Raw genomic sequence first — 24,202 nt, forward strand, 5'->3', positions numbered from 1 at the left:
CTCCTCCTCATCACACGTCTGTAAGGAGTGGAAAATGCAGGCAGAAGAAAAAACAAGCAGGCAGCCCCTTTGATTTTGCAGGAGGGTGGTTTCTCCTCAGGTTAATGTTCCTGCATGAAGCCAAACACTACTGTTGTTCCAACAGTCCTATTTTATATACCTGCAACTGGACATGCACCAGAAGGTTCTGCAGACTGACAACAAGCGAGAAGACCTGCTGCATGGTAAGGGGGTGCAGGGCAGTGTCCTGCAGTGATGATGGCTGTGGTTGAGTAGCACTTGGGGCTGTGTTTTGGCCAACAATCACCACCAGGGAGGAGGAGAAGTTCTGTCGCAGGACAGCTCTCAGGAACTGCATGATGCTCACTAGACAGGGAGATGCTTATTAGCGTGTGTCAGTGTTTTTCTCTGCTCTACCCTGTGTGTTGGTGCCTGTGCAATAGCATGGGAGAGGGTGACAAGAGAATATGTGAGCTTAATAGCCCACCAGAGTTGTCTGGCAGCTGCTGACAGCTGTAGACAGGAATGGCAACATGAGTTGCTTTGTTCATCTCCTTCTCTGAGACACTAACACAGTTCACACTCAGTTCCAGATGTCACTACCAACCTCCAAGGAAGATCTGTCCAAACACAGAAGAACTACAGAACTTCCCTTTTGCCCCTTCTCACCACCAGTTACACATTTACAAAGTCAAATGGACCGAAGTTTCCAGATTCCCTCCAGCAACCCCACCATTCCATTCCACGGTCACCAGTTCTCCCTTGCTGCTTGTATCATGCTACTAGTGGCTGCTTCCAGATAAATCCCCCTAACAGATGCAAAATACCTAACAGCAGGATTGGCTTCTTATTCCTGAAGATGACTGCATTCAGGACTTCTGTAAGGTCTACGGAGAGTGTCTGGTGAACCTAGAAGAGAATTAAATAAAAGAGAAAAAGCGGTGCTGGTTTGGAGCAGATGGAAAGCTCCATTATGTACTTCTAGCCCTTAGACAGTACCCTATGATGATCACTGAAAACCAGGGAACAGCAGCAGGGTTTCAGGAGGCTGACACAGAAGGGAGAGTTACATCGTTGGACCCTCGCGTTTCACTCACCATTAGCCTGAGCTACACACCTTCCAAACCACAGCCTACCTGGTCTGTCTTGTTCTCACTGCTTCCTGCAGGACCTCTGGCATGTGGCTGTCAGCCCGCCAAGCACATGATGTGGTAGAAACAGCCACCACCCAGGTGGCTTTACCTTAGCCACAGAGCCAGGCAGCGAGACTGAAGAGCCAGGCAGCCAAAAACCAGCAGTGGCCAGAAGCTGTCCTTGCCTGCTGGAGCTGGGGCCTGCCAAGAGCCCAGGGATAGGAGCTATTGCATGGGTGAAAGTGGCAGAGGAGTTTAGGAACTTGGGAACTAGGTGAAATAGGTATGGTGGGCTTGAGAGGGAAATCTGCAATGCATTGTTTCCTTCACAGAACAGCCATTCAAGAGCAAGGGCATGAAGCCTCAGAGAACACCAGAAGGGTTCAAATGCTTCAACAAGCCAGAGAGTTGATATGGGAAGGCAGGCATAAGGATCACAGGGCTGATTTCTTTAAATACTCTTTTGAAGAGAGAAATATTCCACAAAGAACTAGGAGTAGCTCCTGCAACATGGTGCCAGTGGCTACTCATCTTTGAACTGACAAGCCAGAGCCTCTAATAGCCTAGCATCCATGAGCCCTATTTATTCACAGGGTAAAGCCAGCAGCAGTAACACAGTTAAGATGTAAGTTGGCTATGGCCAGACAAGTCCTCACTATTAACATCAGCCTGAGATGAATGCGGCCATTTCTTGAAGCCACTGTTCTCCTCTAAAAAACTGCAGGCTCAGGGAGACAGCCCATCATCAGCTCACATTCACAGCCACAAAGGTGCTCTTATCAGAGTCTCCAGGATGTTTTGTGCAGCTCCAGCTACACTGAACAGCAGAAAGAAGCAAGAGAATCGACTCTTCTGCTTCTTCCCCTTCAACAGAAGATTAGAAACACTGACAATTAGAAATGCTGAAGATTAGAAACATTGAAGCAGTCTTGAAGCATTTCAATTTCCCAGCTGTATCTGCAGTTTCTGTCCTCATCTCTGGTGCAAAAACATTTCTGGGTTGTATATCGTATCAAGCCAGTGGTATTGATAAAACCAAGCAAGAGGCTTATAAGCTGCTAAAAGATTGCACTTCAAGGATCAATATGAGCTGAGAGAACCACTCCCAGAAGATGAAGCTCAATACTTGACACTTGACACTAGAACATCGTTTGGGACTGGCACAGCACCAGACACAGCCCTGTTTTAGAAACTGAGAAGGCAGGCTGTACTTAGCAGCTCATACAGCAGGGCCAGGCTGCATTCCCACAGCTGACAGTCTGTACAAGTACCACGCTCTAAGCCCTAAGCAGAGGCTGCATGCTGAGAAAGTAATGGGTGCAAACTTGGTCTGGGCTGGTCTTCTGGAAAACATCTTCCCTCAGCATTAGAAATCTAACCCTTGCTTTTCTGTGCACATGCATGCATGTCCTTAATGTGATTTTATCATCTGCAAACAAGTGTTCCAAGTCCCAACGAGCATACTCTGCTGGGCATAACTGCAAGAGCAGAGCTCACAACTCATGACATGCTCTCTTAACTCCATATCAAGAGAGGTCTGGGTAAATACTTCAAAAGGAAAATTCCCTTGTACTGGCATTGGAAAATGCTTCCTTCAAAGTTGTAATTCCATTAATAGCTGACAACTCCAGCTTAGATGTCTTGTTGGACTGCAAAGCATCAAATACAATGACAGCTGCCCACATTCGTAAGAGCTTGCTAATATTGAACACTTACTTTCCAGTAATAGGTTCTATCTCACTATTGATCATTTTAGCAACAAAAAAGCAGTTTACAACATGGGAGCTGTGCCTTTCACCCCCCCGTCTTTCCTTGAGAAAGGTTTTAAAATATATTTTGCTCTGTCCTGAAGAGGAAAGTGATTTGGATCAGGTGGCTGGGTATGCACTTCTCCCCACACGATTTGCATCCCTCTTTAACTCTTCAATGATTTGTGTCTCAGACCTTCAGGGACATGCTAGCTTCCAGTCCTGCTGGAGAGGTGCAGCAGGGAATAACTTGTGGACAATAACAAAAGAGAAATCAACACAATCAGATTACAGGCCAAAGCAAAACATGTGTATATATTTTTACATATATATGTATATATATATATTTACACACATATTTATTTTTAAGGTTTATCCATGTGCTGACTCTGAACACTAGAGGGGTTTAGAGTGGTTCTAACCTCAGTATTGTAGCGATGCTGATAAAGCAAAAGAGATGCCACCAACAGCCATCCAGAGCACAGCAAGGCATCTTCAGATGATAAGTAGGCAGGTCTGGAAGGAGGAGACCACAGCCAGGTGCATTCCAAAACCTTCTGCAGGAGTTCTAGCAAGGACACGTTGGAGAGCAGCACAGCCACAGCTGCATGAGAGAAACATAATCAGAGAGGGTGATGGGATGGCACAGGTTAAACCACCTTGACAAGCATAACAGAAGTGCAGAGCACACCCCTGCTGCAGTGAAGCAGCCCAGCTGCCACAGCTCATCTCAGGCTGTCCAGCTACTGGTATTCATCTCCCAGAGCACAAGCAACTGCTCAGCCAGCTAGTCAACTAACAACACAGTAGGAAAGTCAGTTAGAGCTTTTCCCTAGTATTGTTTAATTTTTTGAACTATGACAATACCAGGATATTTCAAGCTAGGAACCAAAGGCCCACTGCTGTGTTTATGAACAAGAAAAATACAGTGATTCTGTCTTTCAGCAGCCAATTCTAGAATCATGAGAAGGCAGCAAAACCAAACCAAACTCCTCAACCTAAAAAGCCTCATCCAAAATATGAAATGGTCTTTAACTATAATACTGTGTCTGGATGGGGAAACATCCACCTTACCTGCTAAGACAGTTAGAATACAGTCTTTGATTGTTATGATTGTTAAGCTACAACCTCACTGAAATTAACTTAGCAATCAATACAATCTTCCCTCACCTCTCTGTTGACTACAAGGTGTTGTCTGATGAAGGCTCCAGTACAGAAAATTCAAGGATGGCTGCAGGAGGTCAGTGTCCCTTGGCCTGCATTTCCCACAGAGATTACAGACTGGAAACAAAAGAAGAGGTGTAACAAGGACACCCACTTAACAGAGCACCTCAGCAAATGAAAGAAGTCAGTCAGTGGGGAGGGAATTCAGACAAAGTGAAAATAAACAAAGCTTGGTACAGACAAAGCAAAGGCGTCTGCTCTACAGTGTTTGCTTTAGAGTGGACAGTGCAGTGGAGGATGAGTGCAGGGGGGGAATTGAAAAAGGTATATTAGAGTGCATATACCACACTGAGCAGTAATGAACCCAAGAGCAATGGACTTTAGGTTATCTGTTTCCACAGTGAAAAAAATGCAGTGTGAGTTATCTGTTTCCACAGTGTGAGTTTGATTCTAGTGCTAGAACAAACATAAACAACGATGTCACTGTCTCTCATGGTGACCAGACTGGGGAAAGCCATGGAGAGCTGTGCTCCTCCACTCTCACCAACTTTGCTCACGCTAGGAGTAAAATGTCATGTTTGTTGAAAGCATCAAACACTTAGCAACAATGTTTAGTAAGAGTAAGGGAGGGAAATCCAGGACTGCAGGGCTCAGCAAAACTGTCACTGGAGATCTTTTGGAGAGCTTACAACTTGAATAAGCAATTCTCAAAAAAACACACATCAACACACCCCTTCCATCTAAGAGGCCTCATTAGAGAAGAGTGTCTTGCACATCCACCCCTAGAGAACACAGTCTGGAGGTCAAGGGGGGAATAAATGGGGTGGCTGGGGTAGGGAGAGAGTTGTGTGGAAAAATACAAAGCAGAAAGCAAGAGCAAAAGGGGCTTGTGGCTCCTGGGAGAAGCTGAGCTGTGTTCTAAAATCACAGCAGCTAAAAAGGCTGGGATAAAGAGGCAGTGGTTCCCCCACATCCCCACTTCCCTTGGCTAATGAATGTCTGAGAAACGCTGCTTCTTTACAAGGGCAGCACAGGCAGCTGAGATATTGAACACAGCCCTGAGATATTGAAGGGGATAGTCCTTCAAAGTCTGCTGGAGAAACCAATTTGTCAGAGTAGGGAAGAGATGAGAGGATGGATCAGCTGAACTTTCCTCCTAATATCTATTCTTTTTCACAGCTATATGAACCTCCAACAGCCAAGTAAGAAGGTAGAAGTCACCAAGTAAGGATCACCAGACAAGGCAGCAGGTTATGGTACAGTAAACAAACACAGCCTGCTCTTCTGTCTTTGGGGTGGAGTGGGCAAGCCCTACAGCTTGTTGGGAGCCATATACTCTGGATTCACATTCCAAGGAAAGCTCAATTTCACTAGACTGCTGGTTCCTGATAGCTGATTACCAGGACATGACTGTGGCCTGAACCCCAACCAGACGCTTGTTAGAGCAAGAATGGACAGGAATTATTCAGGAAGCACAGCAGCCTTGCGGTCATGTGCCAAACCAGCAACAGTCACTGACCCTGAAATCATGTCATGGTCAGGAGAATACTTTGGCCACCTTGTGAGGTTTCAGACAAAAAAATTATTGTAAAAGCCAGAGGAAGAGAACCTGGGCCTTGTTAACTGAACTAGTTACCACAACTCTTTACAATGCTCTGGGTATGAAAGCACCTCTAAGCAACCATTACTATAATGCAAGGTCAATTTTCCCTCAAAGGACAAGGAGCAAGCCCTTAATCATCTTATGGAACAATTAACAAACACTTCCCTGGGAGAAGATGGATGCACATACTCACCCTGGTGAAGCAGCTTGAAGTCTGTGCTGTCCAGCTCCCTTATGCCCTTGCTCCGCAGCTGCACCAGGAAAAGAAGGCTCAGCAAAACAGGCAGGTTCCTGTTAGCTAAGAAGGGCACAGACGGCTTAGCTTGTCAGTGAACTCCAAACTCTTGTACATTAAAGTGTGCCAGGAATTGTTAATATTCTGGCTCTGGAACACAGACACACAGCCCCAACTTTATTCTCATCCCCTCTGGACGAGGTCCCCTTTGTGTCACTCTGACTTGGCCTGAGTCACACTTGAATCCTGCCAACACCATTTTAGGAGCAACTAAAGAAGGAGAGAAAAAGAGGCTACGGTCATTCACACCCATCATGAGCTATGTAAGGAGCATGTTCCTCACACTGTGAAATTGATACTGCTAATAAACTAGAAGTCATTAGCCCTTTCTAGACTGCTCCCTTCCTGCCCACTTGACCATCACCGTTACTTCTGACAGCAGCCCAGCTGCACAGCATCTGCTCTCCTCCATCCAGTGAGACTGGAAAAATGCTGTCCATCCCATCCCACAAGGAAGGGCAGGGACAGAAGTGAGAACCTCACACATCAGGCCTATATGTAAGGAAAATGGGGCTACTTAGACCACCAAACCCCCAGGTCAATCCTCTCCCTACTATTCACTTTTTTGCAGTGCTGTAAACAGGTAAAGATTTTGTACTGTATACAGCCATACCTACAGCAAGCAACTATCACCTCCAGTGAACATTTTCACAAAGGCTCAAGAGTTTTCAGTTCTGAGGAGGAAACATTTATGGGTGTCTTTAATGTTAACAAATTCCTGATGGAGTCCCACTGTTGGGCCTCTTTCTTAACTAAAAGCAGGCTACTGTTAGAATAGGGATGCAGATCCCCTGGACTTAACCACCCACGCCCCACAGAGCTGCCTGTGTGCTGGGAGACAAGGAAGTCTGCCTCCAGAATACATCTGGTGTTTGACTTTCTGGATAGGTTGCCAGGATGTCAGTTAACAACTTCAAGATGCAATACAAAGAAGAGCTACATATATTAGCAGCAGCAGAAGGGCTCAAATCTTGTAAAAGCTCCTATAGCTCAGTGTCCTATCTCTATCACCAGTGGTTTGGAGGAATAGGTCTGACTACCTATAGGAAAGGGATACTTTGCCTTCCCACAGCTCCTGGCATTCCTAGATCAGTGACAGAGGGACATGCAAGTTCAAATGTGCACAACTCCAGACAAGATCAGACCTAGCAGACCTTGTAGCCTCATGCTCTACCATGTTCCTGCTTTCAATGCCCCTCCTCCAGCCTACTGACTTTGCTGGAGGTAAGGCAAAAACACTTTCCTTCTTCTTGTCTCCATCCCAACTGCTGCAGAACAAAACACTTGAAACAGAGCAAAGTTGTTCAAAAACATCAGTGGCCCCGTCAGGAACAAGTAAAAATTGTGCTAAGTCTCTATCCTGAAGGAGCCAAGGACATCCCAGCACTGCTCCATCTTTCAGTTCAAGTTCACAGACTGGTTTGCACAGAACCTTTCTTACTGGGACAACAGTTCCAACATCACAGACAGAGTTAGTAAGGAAACAGGGATTTCCCCTAGTCACAGCCTTGCTCCCTTTGAGAGACTTAACAGAGTTATGAGATCTGGTGATACCATAGTGCCTGTTTGGGGATCAATACCATGAAAGATTCAATCCTTGCTCCTGATTTCTGTGTTCTGGGAACTGTGTATACTCAGGCACACCCAGCTGTTTTACACAAAGAAGAGGCAAAAAGAAGGATGTCTTTCAGCCACCACTTGGGCCCCTATTCAAGCAGGAAGATTTACCAGCACAATCTCCATTTGAACACTGACAGCAGTATACAAGAACCTTGCTTTGGTTTAACAATCACAGTTTGAAACCAGAGCAACCTAAATTAGAAAAAAGGCTCTCACTTCAAAATTAATCTCTGAAAAATGAAACTAGATTAGTGCAGTTCTGTCCATAAATTCCCTCATGCAGCTAAGTACTAAAGCTACATCAACAGTTCAAAACTACTTTATCCCAGACTGTGTCCCTACAGCTAGTAGATATTACAGCAAGACCAAGTCACAGAGGTGGGGTCACCTTGTAGGGTGGCTGAGCTGCTCTCAACCAGCAGCTGCTGCAGTATCTGTAAAAATCGGCTCCGAAGGAGGTCACAGACAAGGACATCCTCATTTCTTTCCAGAAAGGTCCTTAGAGTCATCAACACCTTCCAAGCCACTTCCACAGAGCTTGAGCAGACCAGGTCCTGCAAAGGAAAAAACAAACATGTTACCTTTCTACCCCGATTAGGCAGAAGTCACCACTATTTAATACCATTATGCTAATCTGGTGCCTTGGGAAACAGCCTAATAAAGCACCATTAAGATTAAGTATGTCCTGATTAAATAGAGAACTGAATAAAGCAGAAGGACTCGTGTCTATTAGGCACCTCTGAGTAATATCCCATTTAAAGAATGATCTGGTTCTGTAAGTGTAAGGGTAACATATATTTAAGGCCACAGTTTTAGACAAGGGAGACCTAAACAAGAGAACAATCTCTGGCACCTCTGCTCTCCATGTTGTTTTGAACAATCAGCTTGCATGTTAAAGATGCTTGCCTAAAATCAAGCTTATGAGTCAGTCCATAGTTCCTAACTTTCAAAAGGCTGGCAGCCTTGTATGTGCAGTAGCAACATAACTAAACTGCATGAAAAATATGTAAGCTGGGCAAGCAATCAACCACAGGAAAGGGGAGAGTCACAAGCCTGCCTCTTGACTACAAGGCTTTGTCTGGAGTCTCTAAGCTGAATCCCACAGCCAGTAGGCTTAATTTGGGCATAGTCTTCATGGTGAGGTATATAACATTAAATTCACTTGCACAGAATGTACAGAGGCAGTTGTATAAATATCAGACTGAAAATGCCTGGTGGTGCAAACATAATATGACCATCTCAATACATATTAGGTCAGCCCTACCTCTTCTCTCTTCCTGCAGTAGTCCTGGCTACTGCATTGCAATGGTAGAGTTGAAGAGGTAAACAGGAAACAGATCTCAGCAACTGAGCCTACAGCCTGCCTGGACAGCTTGCTGCTTCTCCCAGCTGCCTTCCCCTATCACACAGCAGTACTGCATCCAGACTTCAATGATGCAGAGAAAATGGCTGTGGGACCCCGTACCCAAGGAAAGCAAGTAAGGAAAAAACAGGCTGGCTATGCCAGAAAAAGTTCTCTAGTTCTGAGATGAATTCCTGTCTCTAGCAGAGACTTTCACAAATAATGGGCAGAGAGATGTCTGCACAATCATCTCTGCTGACATAGATCTGCTTCATATGACATTCAGGAATGTAGTCTAACGTCTCTGTTCTCTGAAAGAGCACCTCACACCTGGAGCATGGAGAAGACAAGTGGGACAGTGTGTCATCATGACAACATTCACCCCCAGATGAACACACAGAGTACCAAATTATATGAACCAATGGCCACAGCCTTCCTGGTCCTGGCAAATGCACCATTGTGTTAATCGGTTCCTTCCTACCCAGAAGCTCAAGGTCTCAGATGAAGTCACTAACCATCTGTTATATCTAATCCAGGCAATTATTTAAAACAGATAAGCAAAGAAGTCATCCTTGGAAGGACATTCATTTTTGTTTCACTGTACCATGCAGAGGCCTTTCCACTCCACTAGTGCATTCTGAGGCTTAGGTTATTCATCTTGTAAGTTTTCTTTACATCTGACAGTATATTTATCCCTGCATATTGGACTGTTTTATTAGTCCATCTAGATTCAGATTGATTATGCTCTTCCACAACTGAAGGGTGAATTGTCAAAGCCTGTGACTTATTACAACTCACTTTAAAGACTGGAACAGAGCTAAATGAATTTATTTCTCCAAGAGCATATGGCAAGGCAGAAAAGGGAGAGCAGGAATGTTGTACCATTCAGGGTAGGGAGACACTGTTTAGGTTTTGCTTATTGACAGACCTGCTTCAGTTTACGGAGTGATAGGTTCCAGAACTACTGCCAAAGGTAACAGTGTGGACAAGCCTCATGGGACACTTCACCTTCTTAATTTGTCCAGATACATAAACTCATTGCTCACTTTTACTAACGCTCTGCAATGTTACTAAATGCCTGGATGCTGTTACTTGCTCTGCAATATCATCCCAACTGTGAAATAACTGCCCTACGGGAGAGCCCTCCTGGCAGTCATTTCAGTAACATCAGATATTAAAATTTAGCCATAGCCTCTTAGATCAGAACAAACATGTTCTGTAATGCCCAGTGGATACCCACTCAGAGTCAAGCCTTGCTTCCTCTTACTTCTTTACCATCTGCTGACATGGTTTTGCCTTCTCAATGATAGTTTTAATTTCTCTAAGGGACTGCAGAAGAAATATCACAGCTCTTAGCTTTTGCCCTTACAGGCAAATCTCACGTTCTTCTGTGGAAAAGTTAGCAAATATTTACTATGTGACTGGCTCAACAGTCATGGGACAACAGGCCACTGACGGGGAGGGGTGACGGGGAGGTGAGAACAGTGGAAGTGAGAAAAGGCTGTGTCATGATTACATGGGTTAACAGAGCTCATTACACTAGGTAAAGGCAAACATCCCAGCCTGCTACTTCAAGGACCCTTTCTCTTCTGAACTGATTAATTTTCCATGTCACAAGACTATTTTTTTATCTTTTAAGAGCAATAAAACATGTTATTTGCAGTCCTAAAAACTCAAGAGTACTTCAAAATTATCTGACAAGAGTCTCCAGTTAAAATGAGACAAAATGAAAACCTCAAACAAACAGAAAGCTGAGCCCTCCAGACCTGTTCTCTGCACACTGCTTTTTCAAAGTTCTTGTTCATTATACCCTTCTCATCTACAAGTACCAAAGCTTTGCTTCCAAATTTGCAAAACAGCTTCTTCAAAGGCTGGCACTGAAGAATCTGAAGTACTCAGTTGCATATCTGGATAGAGGAAGGAATGGGATTTTTCATGACAAGACATCAGCATAACTCTTCAGATCCCTGTCCAGCCAACTCTCAGAGGATCCCTTCCTCTCACAGTAGATGGATGACAGAGAAAGAGATAACACACATACAAGGTTCCATTTTCCACATAAAGCTTCCCTTGCAGGTGGAAGTCTGTGTACACACACGGCCCCTTCTATCAAAATCCTTGGTTTCATAACATCACTAAAAGCTTTAAGAACCAAAAAGCCCCCCAAATCAGGACCAAGATAGCAGCCCATCCTTGTGAAAGCCACATACCAGTAAAATAAGCAAAATGCTGGAATTGCTCTTCAGAATGGGAAGCAATGGGTTAGCACTGTTCAGCTGATCGGACGAGCCAAAATCAGCTTCTTCAACCTCAGTCTGCTTGCAGTCTTCCCAGGAAAACCAGAGTTGGAGGACTTGGTGTCCAAATCTCCCCATGAGTTCAGGATAGCGCAGGAAGAATTTCAGCAGGAGAGGACAGTGGACATAGACCAAGCTCAGATCTGGAAGATTATCCAGGATCCTTCTTATGGTAGATAAAGACCTCTGGTAAAGAGGGAAAGGGGAAGTGAGACAGAGAACAAAATAGTCAGTAATACTAAATATAAAGCATATGAAATGATGAGACTTTACTGCGAGAAACAGGCACACTGCCTTTTCAGCAGACAATCAAACACATCACTTAAACATCATTTTGTGAAGCCTATTTGCATCACAAAGGCTAAGAAACCTTAGGCTTTATTCAGAGCTCAAAGCTGTGCAGCAGCGAAGAGCCATATGGGAACACTAGAAAGCCTGCTGCAGAGGCTGGAGATGTGTTTGGGAGACTGAGCTATGAAATTCATTATATTCTGTATGTGAATTCACAGCCTATCCAACGCAGTTACACTTCCCACACATACACAAGTTTATTCTGTCATATCTATATTCCCCTGTGTATTTTCATAGTTAACTTTCCAGAGTGTAGATGCACTGCACAGTCTTCACTCATTCACTGCTAACCACCTATGCCAAAATACTTTCTACAAGAAGGTTGATGTGAGTGGAGAGAAACCTTAGTTTCAACAAAAAGGCTCCAGGAGGTGGGAATGAAATCTTCTTTTACCATGTCCAGGGCTTTGCCTTTGTCCTGACAGACAGCAAGGAGGTAAAGTGCAGCTCTGAGTATGTGTGGAGGGGGACAGTCTCCATGGTCCTGTGCTGACAGGAGAAAATTTCTTGCAGCTAGAAATAATTCTGCATCTGGGACAAACCTGCATTGAAGGAGATTGGAGTGGAAACAGTAACAATAGATAAGCTTTACCCACCAATACATGCTATGTAATGGCCACTTGCTTTGTATAGTCTTGGCTCACCTGTCCCCAAAGGTGTAGGCAAAGTATAAGAGTAGTATGAAACAGTGCTGGTGGCTGCAAAGGGACTGATCCAAAAAGAAAGGCTCAGGGGTTTCAGACAGGAGGAGAAGGCTTTCAGCAATGGTGTAGTTTAACTGAGGCAGACCCTTCTGCAGGAGCTCAGACATCTCCTGTTCTGGAAATAAAAACATAAGCAGGCAGGAAATGATGAGCAATGTCTATGGAACAACTCCACAGTCTGCATACACCAAGCACACCTCTGTGATTTGGCATCAACAGCGGTGTGAGACCTGATTTAACAGAGCTGGCTCAAAGGATGAAAAGACACTTTAAGGTTGAAAAAACACAATCTGTTTGAGATTCCCAGCCCTTTGCTGATTCTGCCTGTATGGTGACCAACCACAGCTAATGGGAAAAGTGGCTTTTCTGATGTAAAAACTTTCACCTCATTTATTTGGGACTTATCTATTATGGAAAGTTACAGTACAGACAGGAAAGGTTTATAGAGTATGCCAGAGGGAAAAAGTTACCTTAATCTGCAGATATGCCACTTGACTGTGGCAAGTAATTTTGTTTCAATTAAGCATGCACAGCTGTGCTAATAAATGTCCCCATGTAAACAAAACCATAGGCAGATGAAATGCATTCTTTCAGGTAGGGTTCCAAACTCTTCAAAAAGCATTTTCTGAGTGTTTTCTGTGCTGGTCCCTGCTGGACCAGCTTAAAAACAAGCAGGGGAAAAGAAATCTCTCAGTCAAGCTTTGTGTGTCCCCCCTTCCCTTCTCCTTTGTCCTTTTCTATTTTTTTTCACCTGTTACCTAAACAGAGGGTGGCAGAGCCTCAAACTAAATTAAGCAATTTTTCTCTTTCCCAAACTTGCCCTCCTGAGAAGAAGTTCTCGTCTTCTCTGTGGCTGAGTAAAGGTTCAGGCATAAGCTGCAGAGGAAGCTGGAACAGGTGTGATTCAGGGCAGGATTACTGTGAAGAAGAGCAGAAAGAGACAGTAAAGGAGGCTAGAAATATCCTCTTCCTACTTCTGATATCACACACTGTCTGCCAGAACCCCATTTTACTGAATGATCACATACAAGCACCTGCCCCATCACGAGAAGACTCTAGGAGCCAACCTAGGCTTCCAGGAAAATTAGGAGTTCCCAATGGACTGTTGGCTCACAGATGTGCTGGTGTGTGCAGTGACAACAGTGAACATGTTCATACCTTGGGCCAGTGTGAATACATACAGTGGGCTACTCTCACAACCATCACACCTTGTCTACACAGAGAGTCCTACAAGGACAGGATCCCTAACACTGCAAAGAATGGGAGCTCTTTAAGGGTAGCTCACAATACATGATTCCACTGGCAAACAACACTTGGATTTTTTAGCAATGACATTGCCAGGGATGAACACTGAAGAATGCCAAAATATTAACTAAAAGGGTGAGAACAGCTATTTCCAGGTATTTCTCTCTCTCCAACCATTTCCTTGCAGAACAGGACATAAGCAGATATCTGTAACACACCATCCTTGGCACAGCACAGTGCTCTATTCAGAAACCTAGATCACTCCCACCACACACCATTCACAGGCACAAATGCCCCCACTGGAAGTTCCTCACTAGTAAACTGGACTAGAAGTGTTTTGTTTACTATTTAAATGAGATACAGTCACAGGAAAGAGGAGGTAAAACATCTCTGCAGACCCACAGAGAGTCTCCCCAAACACTCCTCAACCTAGAAATCACAGCCTCTACAACAGGAGATCTTTTGCAATGCCTGCTACTGAAGTTATCCTCCTTCCCCCCATTTCTATTTATTATCACACCATGAGGAACAAGAACAGTGGTAGCCAATGCTCAGGAAGCCAGAGCTCACACAGAACTGATGCTACTGGTACTTCTCTTCAGAACACTCACTGATCTGACCACTCCAAAGTCAGGCTGCTCTATCTGTGCAACTCATGACAGAGCACAGAATTCACACAATGCTGTGTAAATCCATCTGCCCCCTACCAAACCACTTCTCCCTTCTCCCACCTCAAGCTCTTTCATTGTGGGTAACCATTTACATTTTTCAGTAAGACACAACCATTCCTGAGTCTTTCAGCCTCTCGTCTTGCCTAATCAGGTGTATTAGATAAGGCATGATCTACTTTCCCATCTGGAACTTTATGGCTCACTTACAATGCACACATCACAATACCTCTGTACAGAGCAAAATCTGGCCTTCAGCTCCAGCGTCAGTCGGATGAAAGACGAGGATGCTAGACAGAAAGCAAGACAGAGATGTCAAAGGAGCACAGAACATGTATGATTAGAAAAAGAGGTAGGCAGGTCCCATAATCACCCCTACAGACCTCCATACAAGCCTGGTAAAGAGGGCAGGCCATCTCAGTAAGAATACATCTATTAGGCTGCCTCTCCGAAAGTACACTACTCCAAGTAAACTACTTGGGTGTGAGGAGAGTATCTGACATTATTTTTGTTTTCTCAGGAGGAGAAGTGAAGATTTGCCCGTTTCACATGTTTAGAACAGAGGAATTGTCCACACCACCTCTCTGATGTGTGAACAATAAGGCATACATAGACTAAACTAGGATTTCTACATAGTAAAATCCCACCAACAATTCCAGCGTAATCCCTGTCTACAGGAACAGCCAATTCAATTCTGAATTATTCCAGAGGGAAGGATAAAGCTGACACAACACTCTTATCCAAAATAAAACCTGTCCCATCATCATTGCTAGACCAAATAACTTTTCCATGCTGCTGAACACGACTATGCACTCTATTCTTATTCATATTCTTATTCATAGTCTTATATTCTTATTCATATAAACTTGTAACAGAATCTTCCACATAAAGTCTCAATGTTAGGCTCATTGGCTCAGTAATACGCAGTAGCAGCAAGTTCCACCAGTTAAGAGCACAGAGAACACGATCTCACAATACCCTCCTACCCAGCTTCTTGGAGAACTTATTCCGCATGCTTGGCACCACTGTAAAGAGGGTATTGAGTGTTGAGATGAAAACCTCCGTCACTGAGGGGCTGACAGCCCTTTCCAGATAGCTCTGTGGAAAGACGAATACATCAGGTGCACAAGATGCTATAAACACTGAAGGCTGCAGCTTCCTTCCAGCTTCCTGACTGCCCAGAAATTAAGGTTTCTAAATCCAAACAAATGGACTAGCAGTTCTTTTATGCCTGGCAGCAGAGCAGGCTCACAGAGCACTTTGAACACAACACTCCCCCTTGCCAGTGCTATGAGCTGTGCTGGTAATTCTGCAAGACATTGCACCAGACAAGAAACTTCTCCTGGATTCCAGCAGGCAACCAGTTAGGCCTTAATGCACAGTGCCTGACACTACTGCCCACGTAGCCCTGGAAGTTACTGCTCTTACAGGTCAGATGGCTAATTCTCCTATACAACATAGGACATATGTTTAAGTGCAGCTGACTTCAGCAACACTTAACACCTGTGCTTCAGTGTCTCACTGAGCAGTGGCAAACACAGGCATTTGAGCTCTCTACAGAATCCAGCTCTGAACTGTTTAGAACAGAATGACTCAACTCACTCTTGTTGAAGGTCACTGGACAATTTTCTCACAGTCCATGAATTTTCACCCAAGTTCAATGAGCATGAAAGAGAACACTGACTCCAGCTTTGCCAAACTGGACATGCACTGCACCCTCCTGCCAGGGAAGGGAACAGCAGTGCCACAGCAGCTGCCTACCAAGAGATTGATTAAGAAAACACCAACCAAAACATCTCCAAGCTCCTAACAACTGCAAGAGTCCATACACCTGTGCCAGTCACAAAGAACAAGCGAACTTTACTAAATGTTAGGAATCACAACAAAAGTCCCATTGTTTTGACAATTCTGCTTGAAGTGTCTTAGGGACAGGCCTGTATGGAGCACTAAAGCACTCATGAGTCTCCACAGCTACTTTTTAAATCATGTCACAGGCCTTACTGAGGCACAGTACTTAATACTGCCCATGCAGACTGGGCAGCCTCATCAGTACTTTCTTGGAAGAAGTATAGAAATGAAATTGCAGGCACAAACCATGGCAGCTCTCTGGGACACAGGCTGGTTTTGAAAAAGTGGCAAAAGGGGAAATAACACTTCAGGCACCCTTCATTTTCTGACACATCCGGAGCTGCAGTGGATCCCACAGCATGGTAGGTAGGCTATGGGATTGCACAGTCTGAAGAAAGACACTGACATCCAAATGGAAACTTTATGAATTTCTGCACCCTCTGAGAGCATACACTACTGTTTACATGAGCTATGTAATTCCATATTTGGCTGTGGAAAAGTGGCAAATGGCACAACTGTTCTCGGTTTACTTGACGTGCCCTCTTCTCCAAAAAAAAACATTTGTTCAACCCACTCTTGGTGCTTGAAAGCACCTTTCCAGGTACCCATGGAACAGACCAAGTTCAAAAGAAATCCTACCATGACCATGGGGATGCAGAGACTGTCACAAATCCTCAACAGGAACTCAGAGAAGTTGCTTAGTGTGTCTTTGCTCTCAGAGCTGGGGGCAGTGAAAGCATTCTCCTGGGCCATGAAGTCACCTTGGAATTCCACTGCTAACCTACAAACACACAGTGGATAACAGAGGAAAGAGGAAACCTACTCACTCTGTAAAGGAAGCCAGGAGATACTACATTTTAGGCACAATTTTCACCATAAAGGACCCACAAACGCTCAATGGGTTGGAAAGAGAGGAATCTGGCAATCACACTCAGTTGCCTCTTGAGTGACACTATTAAAAGTCATCAAGGTTGCACAACAGTACACATTGGGAAAGGAAGACTTAGTTTTTGTGAAGAAAGCATGTGCTGTGGGAAGCTCTGGTGTGGCAAGACTTGTTTTCAGCCATACCAGAGTGCCTGATGCACAATACAGCAAACATGGTTAAAATCAGCCAAGGGACCATTTGGCTGATATAAAATCCATGACAGAACCCGAGTGCCCTCTAACACAACCCCAAGACTCTGGGTCAGTGCAGAAAGGCATGTCTGATTCTGACTGAATTACCTCAGTCAACCCAAGTGATGCAAGGCAAAAACTAATTTGGCTGGACCACCCTAAAAGCTGATCCTGATTCATTCTGATTCATGCTCAAACTCATCTACCACTGTCTGATGTGCAGCTAAGGGTGCCAAATAGCTCTGATCCAGCAAAAGAGGTAAAATAAACCCACTTCCAGTAACAGGTCACAGACACGAGCAAATCCAAGGCCAGCATCTGGAGCAGATATACATTTGTTAAATGGTTAATCTCCTCTGGCAGTGAAAGCACATAGCATGGGAATCTGGTTTCACACATACCTTCCAATAGTTCTTAAATTATCAGCAGTTTTGGTGAATTTTCAAGCAGTCCTTTAAAGTCCAAAGACATGAAATAAACTGATAGGTCCCAGGCAAATTTCATGAGAGACATATTCAGGTGTCACAACATTTTCACTATTAATACATAACCCTGACTCTGCTGTTTCACTGACCACTGCCATGCACTGAACTCACCTGTGATATTTCTGTGGTGGGGCTGGGTGGAGGAACATAGTCGCAAGGACAGAAGAATGGACAGACATGGACACACACCACCCACCCACACACCTTCCTGACTTGTCCTCACCTGCAAGCATTTCTGAAACTTTCCAGAGTATTGAGCAAGAACTGACCCTGTCTCTGAGGAACTCTACCAAGATTTCTGTTTGCCGAGTGACTCTGAGACACTGAGAATAGGAGATCGCCCTGTTAAAGGAGAAAAGTCTTTAAAATCTTATGTCCATTTTCAGAAAAAAATAGCTTTCTCCTCCGACACCAGCAGCAGGAGGAACAACAGATTTCACTTCACTCCTTCACACAACAATTTTTTTACTACCGTGCTTTCCCCAGAGAGGACAGAGTTCAACAGCTTGTGTGCTCTCCCAAGGGAGGACAGAGTTACAGAGCTATTAATTCTGCACTGCACTGTCTTTAGAGTCTGTATTACCATTATTTGATCTAATCTGAGTTTTAAGCATTTCAGCTAATGAAGCTTTAAATCCTTCTGAGAAAACTTTGTACTTTTTAAAATTTTCTTTCTTCCAAGTACTCTTCAGACAACACAGAATAGTTCTTTTCCTTGCTTAGCAATGAAATCTTAGAAGTTCTTCTACTTTGGCTCAGAGTATTAAGCAGCTATCCATGTACTAATTCTTGTTCCCACACAGCATCCCACTGAGTTAAGCCTGAAGCCAACTGAAGCATCAGAGTTAATCATTTGCTCAAACTGGGAACAACTTGGAACTCAAAATCTGCCTTTAAGCCTTAACCTGTTGTGGTGGTCTTCATAATACCAGAGGAGGGCACAGCTACACACTGGTGCCTGGCAGTTCAGAACTCCTTCTCCATTTCATGCTGAGATACCTTGGTAGAGGTATAATCATTTCCCCTTTTCTCCCTTTAAACACAGCCTGCATATCCTCACTATCTGATTTCCTTCCTGTGAAGCTCCTTATTCTGAAAGGGACACCTAGCTCAGTGTGTGTGGAAACTGACTGGCCAACATCTGCCTGTGGGACAGAAAGCACTTCTGCCTTCTTCGGGCAGAGAAGGCCAATATCTGGTACCACAGAACTTGGGTCCAAAAATAGTTCATCATGAATTTGGAGTTCTGCTACTCCTTTGAGTATTGAGGTGCTCTCCCCACTAATGGCACAAAATCTAAACTTACATGGCTCTACGTCTACAGCAAGAAGGCTCAGCCCTTGTCTTTTCATTAGCCATCTGCACCTGGGGCTCTTCTCAGAAGTGCAGAGGTCCCAGCAGCACACCACACTAACTACAGAACGGGAAAGGGTTTATGGTTCAAATAATGGCTAACAACTCCCTTGCTGAGGGATCACAATACATATATGATGACATTCTTGATCCGGATGTAGAACAAGACATGTTCACTGCTGAAAAAATAGATTGACCAATGCAGCCTACAAGGTGAGGGTGGGAAGAAGGGGAAGTTCAAATGGCTTTGGAGTACTGGACACATAAAGAGAGTAGCATGCTCAAGTAGTGCCCCACAGAACTTCACTGATTTAGAAGGATATCATTCACCAGCATCCATCTTCATCTGCTTCAAAGTCTGGTACCATCTCAAGGCAAGAGGATCAAAAGAAATAGCAGAGAACCAAACAACCATGGGGGATGTAAGCAAGGGAATGGAACATCTATAAAACATCAACATAGGAAGATCATCCTCATCCTGCTCGGTCCTACCAACAAGCAACAGCTTTTGACTTACTGCATGCCTCTTACTACTCTGTGGTGGGGAAAGGTCAGCACATCGCTTCAGCACTGCCTCCAGAAGCTTCTGCAGTTCCTCATATGGGACTGGAGGGGAGCTCAGATGGTCCTTCCTTAACAAGTGAAGACAAAGATAAGATGCACAGTCCCTGCAGGGGACATTGCACTAGGAAGGCAACACCATCAGAAATAACTGCTCTTCTGATGGAAATATGCCACTGCCACTTCTCTCCTTACAGAGCATAGTAAGCTAACAATATCTGAATAGTGCCTTCACCCACACATAGGCCCAAACACACCCTCAGTGCTCTGTCTGCTCCCACTACAGTCAGGAAGCCCATGACTGTCCAGAGTCTTGTGTTTATTATTCTTACCAATCTGGATGGGGCACAGAGTGACAAAGCCACAGCAGCTGCTGTACAAGCCTGCCTGGAACACTAGGTCCTTCCTGCAATGACTTGCTGCCTGCCACAGCTTCATTGCTCTGGCAGCTTTCCTGAGGTGGGTGGGAAGCTGGCTCTGCTGTACCCACGCCTGCCTCAGCCACAAGTCCCACTGCAGAGCACATTCACCCACACAGCCACAGGGGAACTGCAAAGCCCAAGATGCTATCAACAGATCTATCTGAAGAAAAGTCTGCAAATACATTCCTGCCTACCTAAGGAAAGCGGCCACAGCCTTCACAGCCTCCACCGCCACCTCCAGCACCGGGCAGTTCACTGTCTCCATCAAAACATCAATGGCTTCTATACATACGCCTCGGTTTGTGAACAATTTGATTTCCACTGGCTGCCTGTGAAGATGAAAAAAAGTAAGGAAGGAGAATGTTGTCAGAGTTAGGTAACTGTAGTGCCCTTCCCTCATTTCAGGAAACGGACAGCTGAGCAATGAGATTGCAGCCATGTTTTTCAGTATTGAGAGCCAGCTGCTCTCAAGGAGGTATTCTCACACTTGAGCAGGTAGAGGGTTTGCTATAAAGAGGAAATTTCAGCCAGTCTAAAGCACTACCGTGATAAAACATCCACAGCCTGGATAACTGTGTGACTACTCCAGAACACAGTCATGAAAAGCACAAGAAAAACAAGCTTTGCAAAATGTAGTGATCTCTTGTGGGGTCTCAGCCCTGGATTGGGGTGACCCCAAAAGATGGAAAAGTCTCTGCTCCAACCTGTGCCTTCAAAGAAAGACTCAGTAGTCTTCTGTTGTCCGGTCTCAAGGTTGTTTATTGTTGTTTATCTAAAAGATTCTTTTCCTGAACTGCTGTGGCCCATTCAGCAGGTCAGACGAAGGCACACTGCCCTCCCAGGGGGCTGGTGCCATCTTTTATATCATATATTACGTACTACATGTTTATACTTTTTCCTCAATGCCTACTATCTATATTGAATGGTGACTTTCTACTCTAAACCAATCTGTGAGTGCCAACATCACCAAAGACATGGAGGCTAGGAAGGAGAAAGAAAGAGGACAGGGCACACCCAAATCCCTCCATCTTGGAACTCCTGACCCCCATGTACAAAACTTGGACCCCTGCGTACAAGGCTTAAAACCCCCCTGTACAGCACTCAGAAATCCTTCCTTTCACTTCGTGACTACTTCTACTACAATACCTAAACTTGTGTGTGTGGCTTGTAATTCTTCATACAGAGTTGGTGATTTGCTCCACGGGCTAAGATCAAAACCCCACGTGTGTCTTTGGCTGCATGCCAGGGTCTCAGAGCCCCCTGCCAGTGGCTCTGGCCATCCAGGGCACCCAGAGGGATGTCCTGGGTCCCCACAATCTCTGTGCCTTGGACTCTGTGTTCAGGCCATCTGCTCTGCCATTTTTGAGTTCATCTAGCAACTTATATTTTCAAGTATACAAACAAACATCACCATCCTAGAGGATAATGCCATGAGAATAGCTTCTCTCACTGCACTCCTAATGCCAGATGCTGCCAGGGCAGGAACCTTCACAAACTTGAAAACTGAACAAGGAATATAAACACAATCCAACTGCTTTGACAATCCTTCTCGACAGGGAGCACTTTGGTCATCTGTGGCCCAACACTTTGAGCATTCAGCATGAGAGCCTGGAGGGACAACAGGCCATTAATCCCATTATTGGACAGAGCTGTGTAAATGGCAGACTGTGCTTATTTGGCTCCTGGCAAGTCAGGTACACTTGGAAGGGCAGGGGGAAGATAGAGAGTTACATGCAGACAAGAGGCACAACCAACCTGCCAGAGGGTCTCTCCAAAGTGAAGCAAGAAAAGCAGCACAGCATGACAGGAGCCAGATTTGGGAGCCAAAACTATTCCCTGTTATTCCATTTTCACAGTCATGCCTGACTGAAGAAAGCCAGGAGCACATGCTCTCATGCACAAATGGGAAAGCAAAGTGAACTTCAGTAGAAATTACACTAGTAGCCCAGTTACACTGCAAAAAGGGAACAGAGGAAGAACCACTCTTTTTAGTCACTCAGTGGGATGGAATCCAGCTTCACAGCCACCTCACATTCTGCCGTGAGAAAAAGCTGTGAGGTGGGCACGGCAAGGAAAAGGACTTGTGGAACTCAGGCCCAGGGAGCCAAGCCACAAGTGATGCACTGAACTTCCAAGTTCCTTCTACTCACACTGGACAATTCTATTAATCCTCTGTATTTCCTTTCTTTAATCACTGACCTTCTGAAGTAAAACACATCAGGAAGAAAAAAGTCTTCAGTGACTCATGCAGGGAAGAAGGGATGGAGGAGTATTGCTGACTCATTCAAGATGCACAAACCCACTTTCAAGATGGTGTACTGTGATATCTTCGGGGCCTGGGGGGAAAGTGTGAAGGGCAGCACTCCTGCAGCTTCCTGCAACCTCTCATCTTTGGGCCCCAAACTGCACCTGCCACTTTGATTATGCTGGGAGAGACAAGGGTCACTCCAAGGAGGCATACTGCCAAGGGGAGCAGTACGTCCTGTATGGACCTCACCAGAATGTGTGGCTCACATACACAGGAGAATCCAGCTGCAAGCTAAAACCAAGATGAGAGGTTGCAGCATAAGATCCCTTTCCCCATTATGATATAATTTTAAATAAAACATGATTTCTAAGGCAAAGCTCAGAAAAACAGAATGGGTGTATGAGAAAATTAGAGCAACTGCACAGAGTGTTCTCTTTGTTTTACAAGCATAAATGCTGTAATTAGTGTTCCCCATATCCTGGTTTCTCTTTTTGTCAGATCCCACACTGGCATCACCACACTGTTCTAGCACTGTTGCTTTTTCTTCTCCTTTTTACCCTGACACTTGCTACAAAATTGACTATGACATTTCAAAAATTCTGCTCAAGGGCTCTCTTGGGGGATCTAAGTGGCAAAAACGAGACTCTGTCACTAGCATGACAGGATAGGAACAAGATCATAAAGGCAAGAACAGGAAGCACAGAAGAAAAACAAGCCAGTGTATATTATTTCTTAGCAGAAAACAAGAGGGAAAAAGTGACAGAAGACATTAATATTTCAGCATAGAATTTGTTTTTGCAGTTTGAATTTAGCTCAGATGATGACAGAAGACTAGAGGCCATGGAATTTGCATGCTTTGTTTTGTCATAGAGGCACACTTAGCAGGAGCTGGCCTGCTCACATATGCCTGGACCTTCCTGGCCTTCTCTCCTGCCCTGTCTACAGCTGAAAAGATATTTCACCCCCCTAACTGGTAAGGAAGCAGGAAGAGGAAGATTTAGTGGTGGATGTAAGCACAAACAGGACAAGCTGGGAGGTTCAGAAACAACCATCAGGCCCTTTTTTGCAAGAATAAAGGAGATGAGATTGTTCAGCACCATTTTTTAAACACAAAAACTCTTGTGTGTAGATATCTGATCTTGGAAGAAAATCTTAAAAGCAAAAGCCTCACAGTCTCCATTTTGGGGCACCAAACTCTGCCTGCAAGCCTGACAGGGTACTCCCTTACCGTTTCAGTATTTCAGTGAAGAGCAGGAGCCCTTGTTTGTGCAACTCCACATTGTTCAGCAGCAGGACACCTTGGAGACTCCTCACTAGAGATTCAATGCCTGTACACATTCAAGAGAAGTCACAGAAAGGCTTTTAACGTTCCAGATTCCAGAATGGAAGCAAAATTAATTTTTAAAAGGAAGAAAGATTTGAACAATTATTCTTCTGAGCTACTAATAGAAACAACTGTCCAAAACTGTTGAGTGTTCACCCAGCTCCCTCATAACAGGCCTCAACCTTCACTGCTGGAGATAAGTCCCAAAGAACAGAAGGAATTTAACCATTCTTCCTAAATCTACTCTTGGCATATCCAAAGAAATACTTAGTAGTAACTCTAAGAGTGTCAATCATGATAACTGGTTATTATAATGAATTAGTGCTCATCAGAAACTCATTAGGACGATGACACTATAAATTCAAGCTATGTTGGACATCACAAACATGTCTGATAGGTACTTATTTTCAGTCCTTTATCCATCCTGACTGGAAATTGTGGTTGTGTGTAAAGTGCTGGAATTCAGCTAGAGGCACAAGAATTACTGCAGTCACTCTGCCAGAAAGGCTGATGACTCACCATACACAGTGTGACACTTGGAGAAGAAAAGGCGCTCTTCAGTCAGGAGGAGCAGGCAGCAGTACACTGACCAGATGAGGATTTCACTTTTGCACAAGAGACACTCAAAGAGGAACTCTGCAAACACACACACACAAATAAGGTCACCCTGGT

The 24,202-nt window shown here is 44.6% G+C and overlaps 1 protein-coding gene across 1 annotated transcript in view; it reads right to left on the bottom strand.

The window, feature by feature from the left end:
• The window catches only part of MEI1 (meiotic double-stranded break formation protein 1), a 38,203-nt gene that overhangs the window by 4,820 nt on the left and 9,181 nt on the right, over positions 1–24,202 (bottom strand). The window contains exons 9-26 of the mRNA XM_038155740.1: positions 24,050–24,166; positions 23,435–23,534; positions 20,153–20,287; positions 19,493–19,607; positions 17,846–17,964; positions 16,658–16,799; positions 15,157–15,268; positions 14,400–14,460; positions 13,078–13,175; positions 12,198–12,372; positions 11,948–12,095; positions 11,116–11,388; positions 7,952–8,117; positions 5,842–5,946; positions 4,052–4,162; positions 3,304–3,485; positions 828–909; positions 161–366 (exon numbers count right to left, since the gene is read on the bottom strand). Of these exons, the coding sequence (XP_038011668.1) occupies positions 161–366; positions 828–909; positions 3,304–3,485; positions 4,052–4,162; positions 5,842–5,946; positions 7,952–8,117; positions 11,116–11,388; positions 11,948–12,095; positions 12,198–12,372; positions 13,078–13,175; positions 14,400–14,460; positions 15,157–15,268; positions 16,658–16,799; positions 17,846–17,964; positions 19,493–19,607; positions 20,153–20,287; positions 23,435–23,534; positions 24,050–24,166 (2,447 nt within the window). The remainder of the gene's footprint in view (positions 1–160; positions 367–827; positions 910–3,303; positions 3,486–4,051; positions 4,163–5,841; positions 5,947–7,951; positions 8,118–11,115; positions 11,389–11,947; positions 12,096–12,197; positions 12,373–13,077; positions 13,176–14,399; positions 14,461–15,156; positions 15,269–16,657; positions 16,800–17,845; positions 17,965–19,492; positions 19,608–20,152; positions 20,288–23,434; positions 23,535–24,049; positions 24,167–24,202) is intronic.

This window comes from Motacilla alba, chromosome 1A (assembly GCF_015832195.1).
Source record: "Motacilla alba alba isolate MOTALB_02 chromosome 1A, Motacilla_alba_V1.0_pri, whole genome shotgun sequence".
Classification (NCBI taxonomy): Eukaryota; Metazoa; Chordata; class Aves; order Passeriformes; family Motacillidae; genus Motacilla; species Motacilla alba.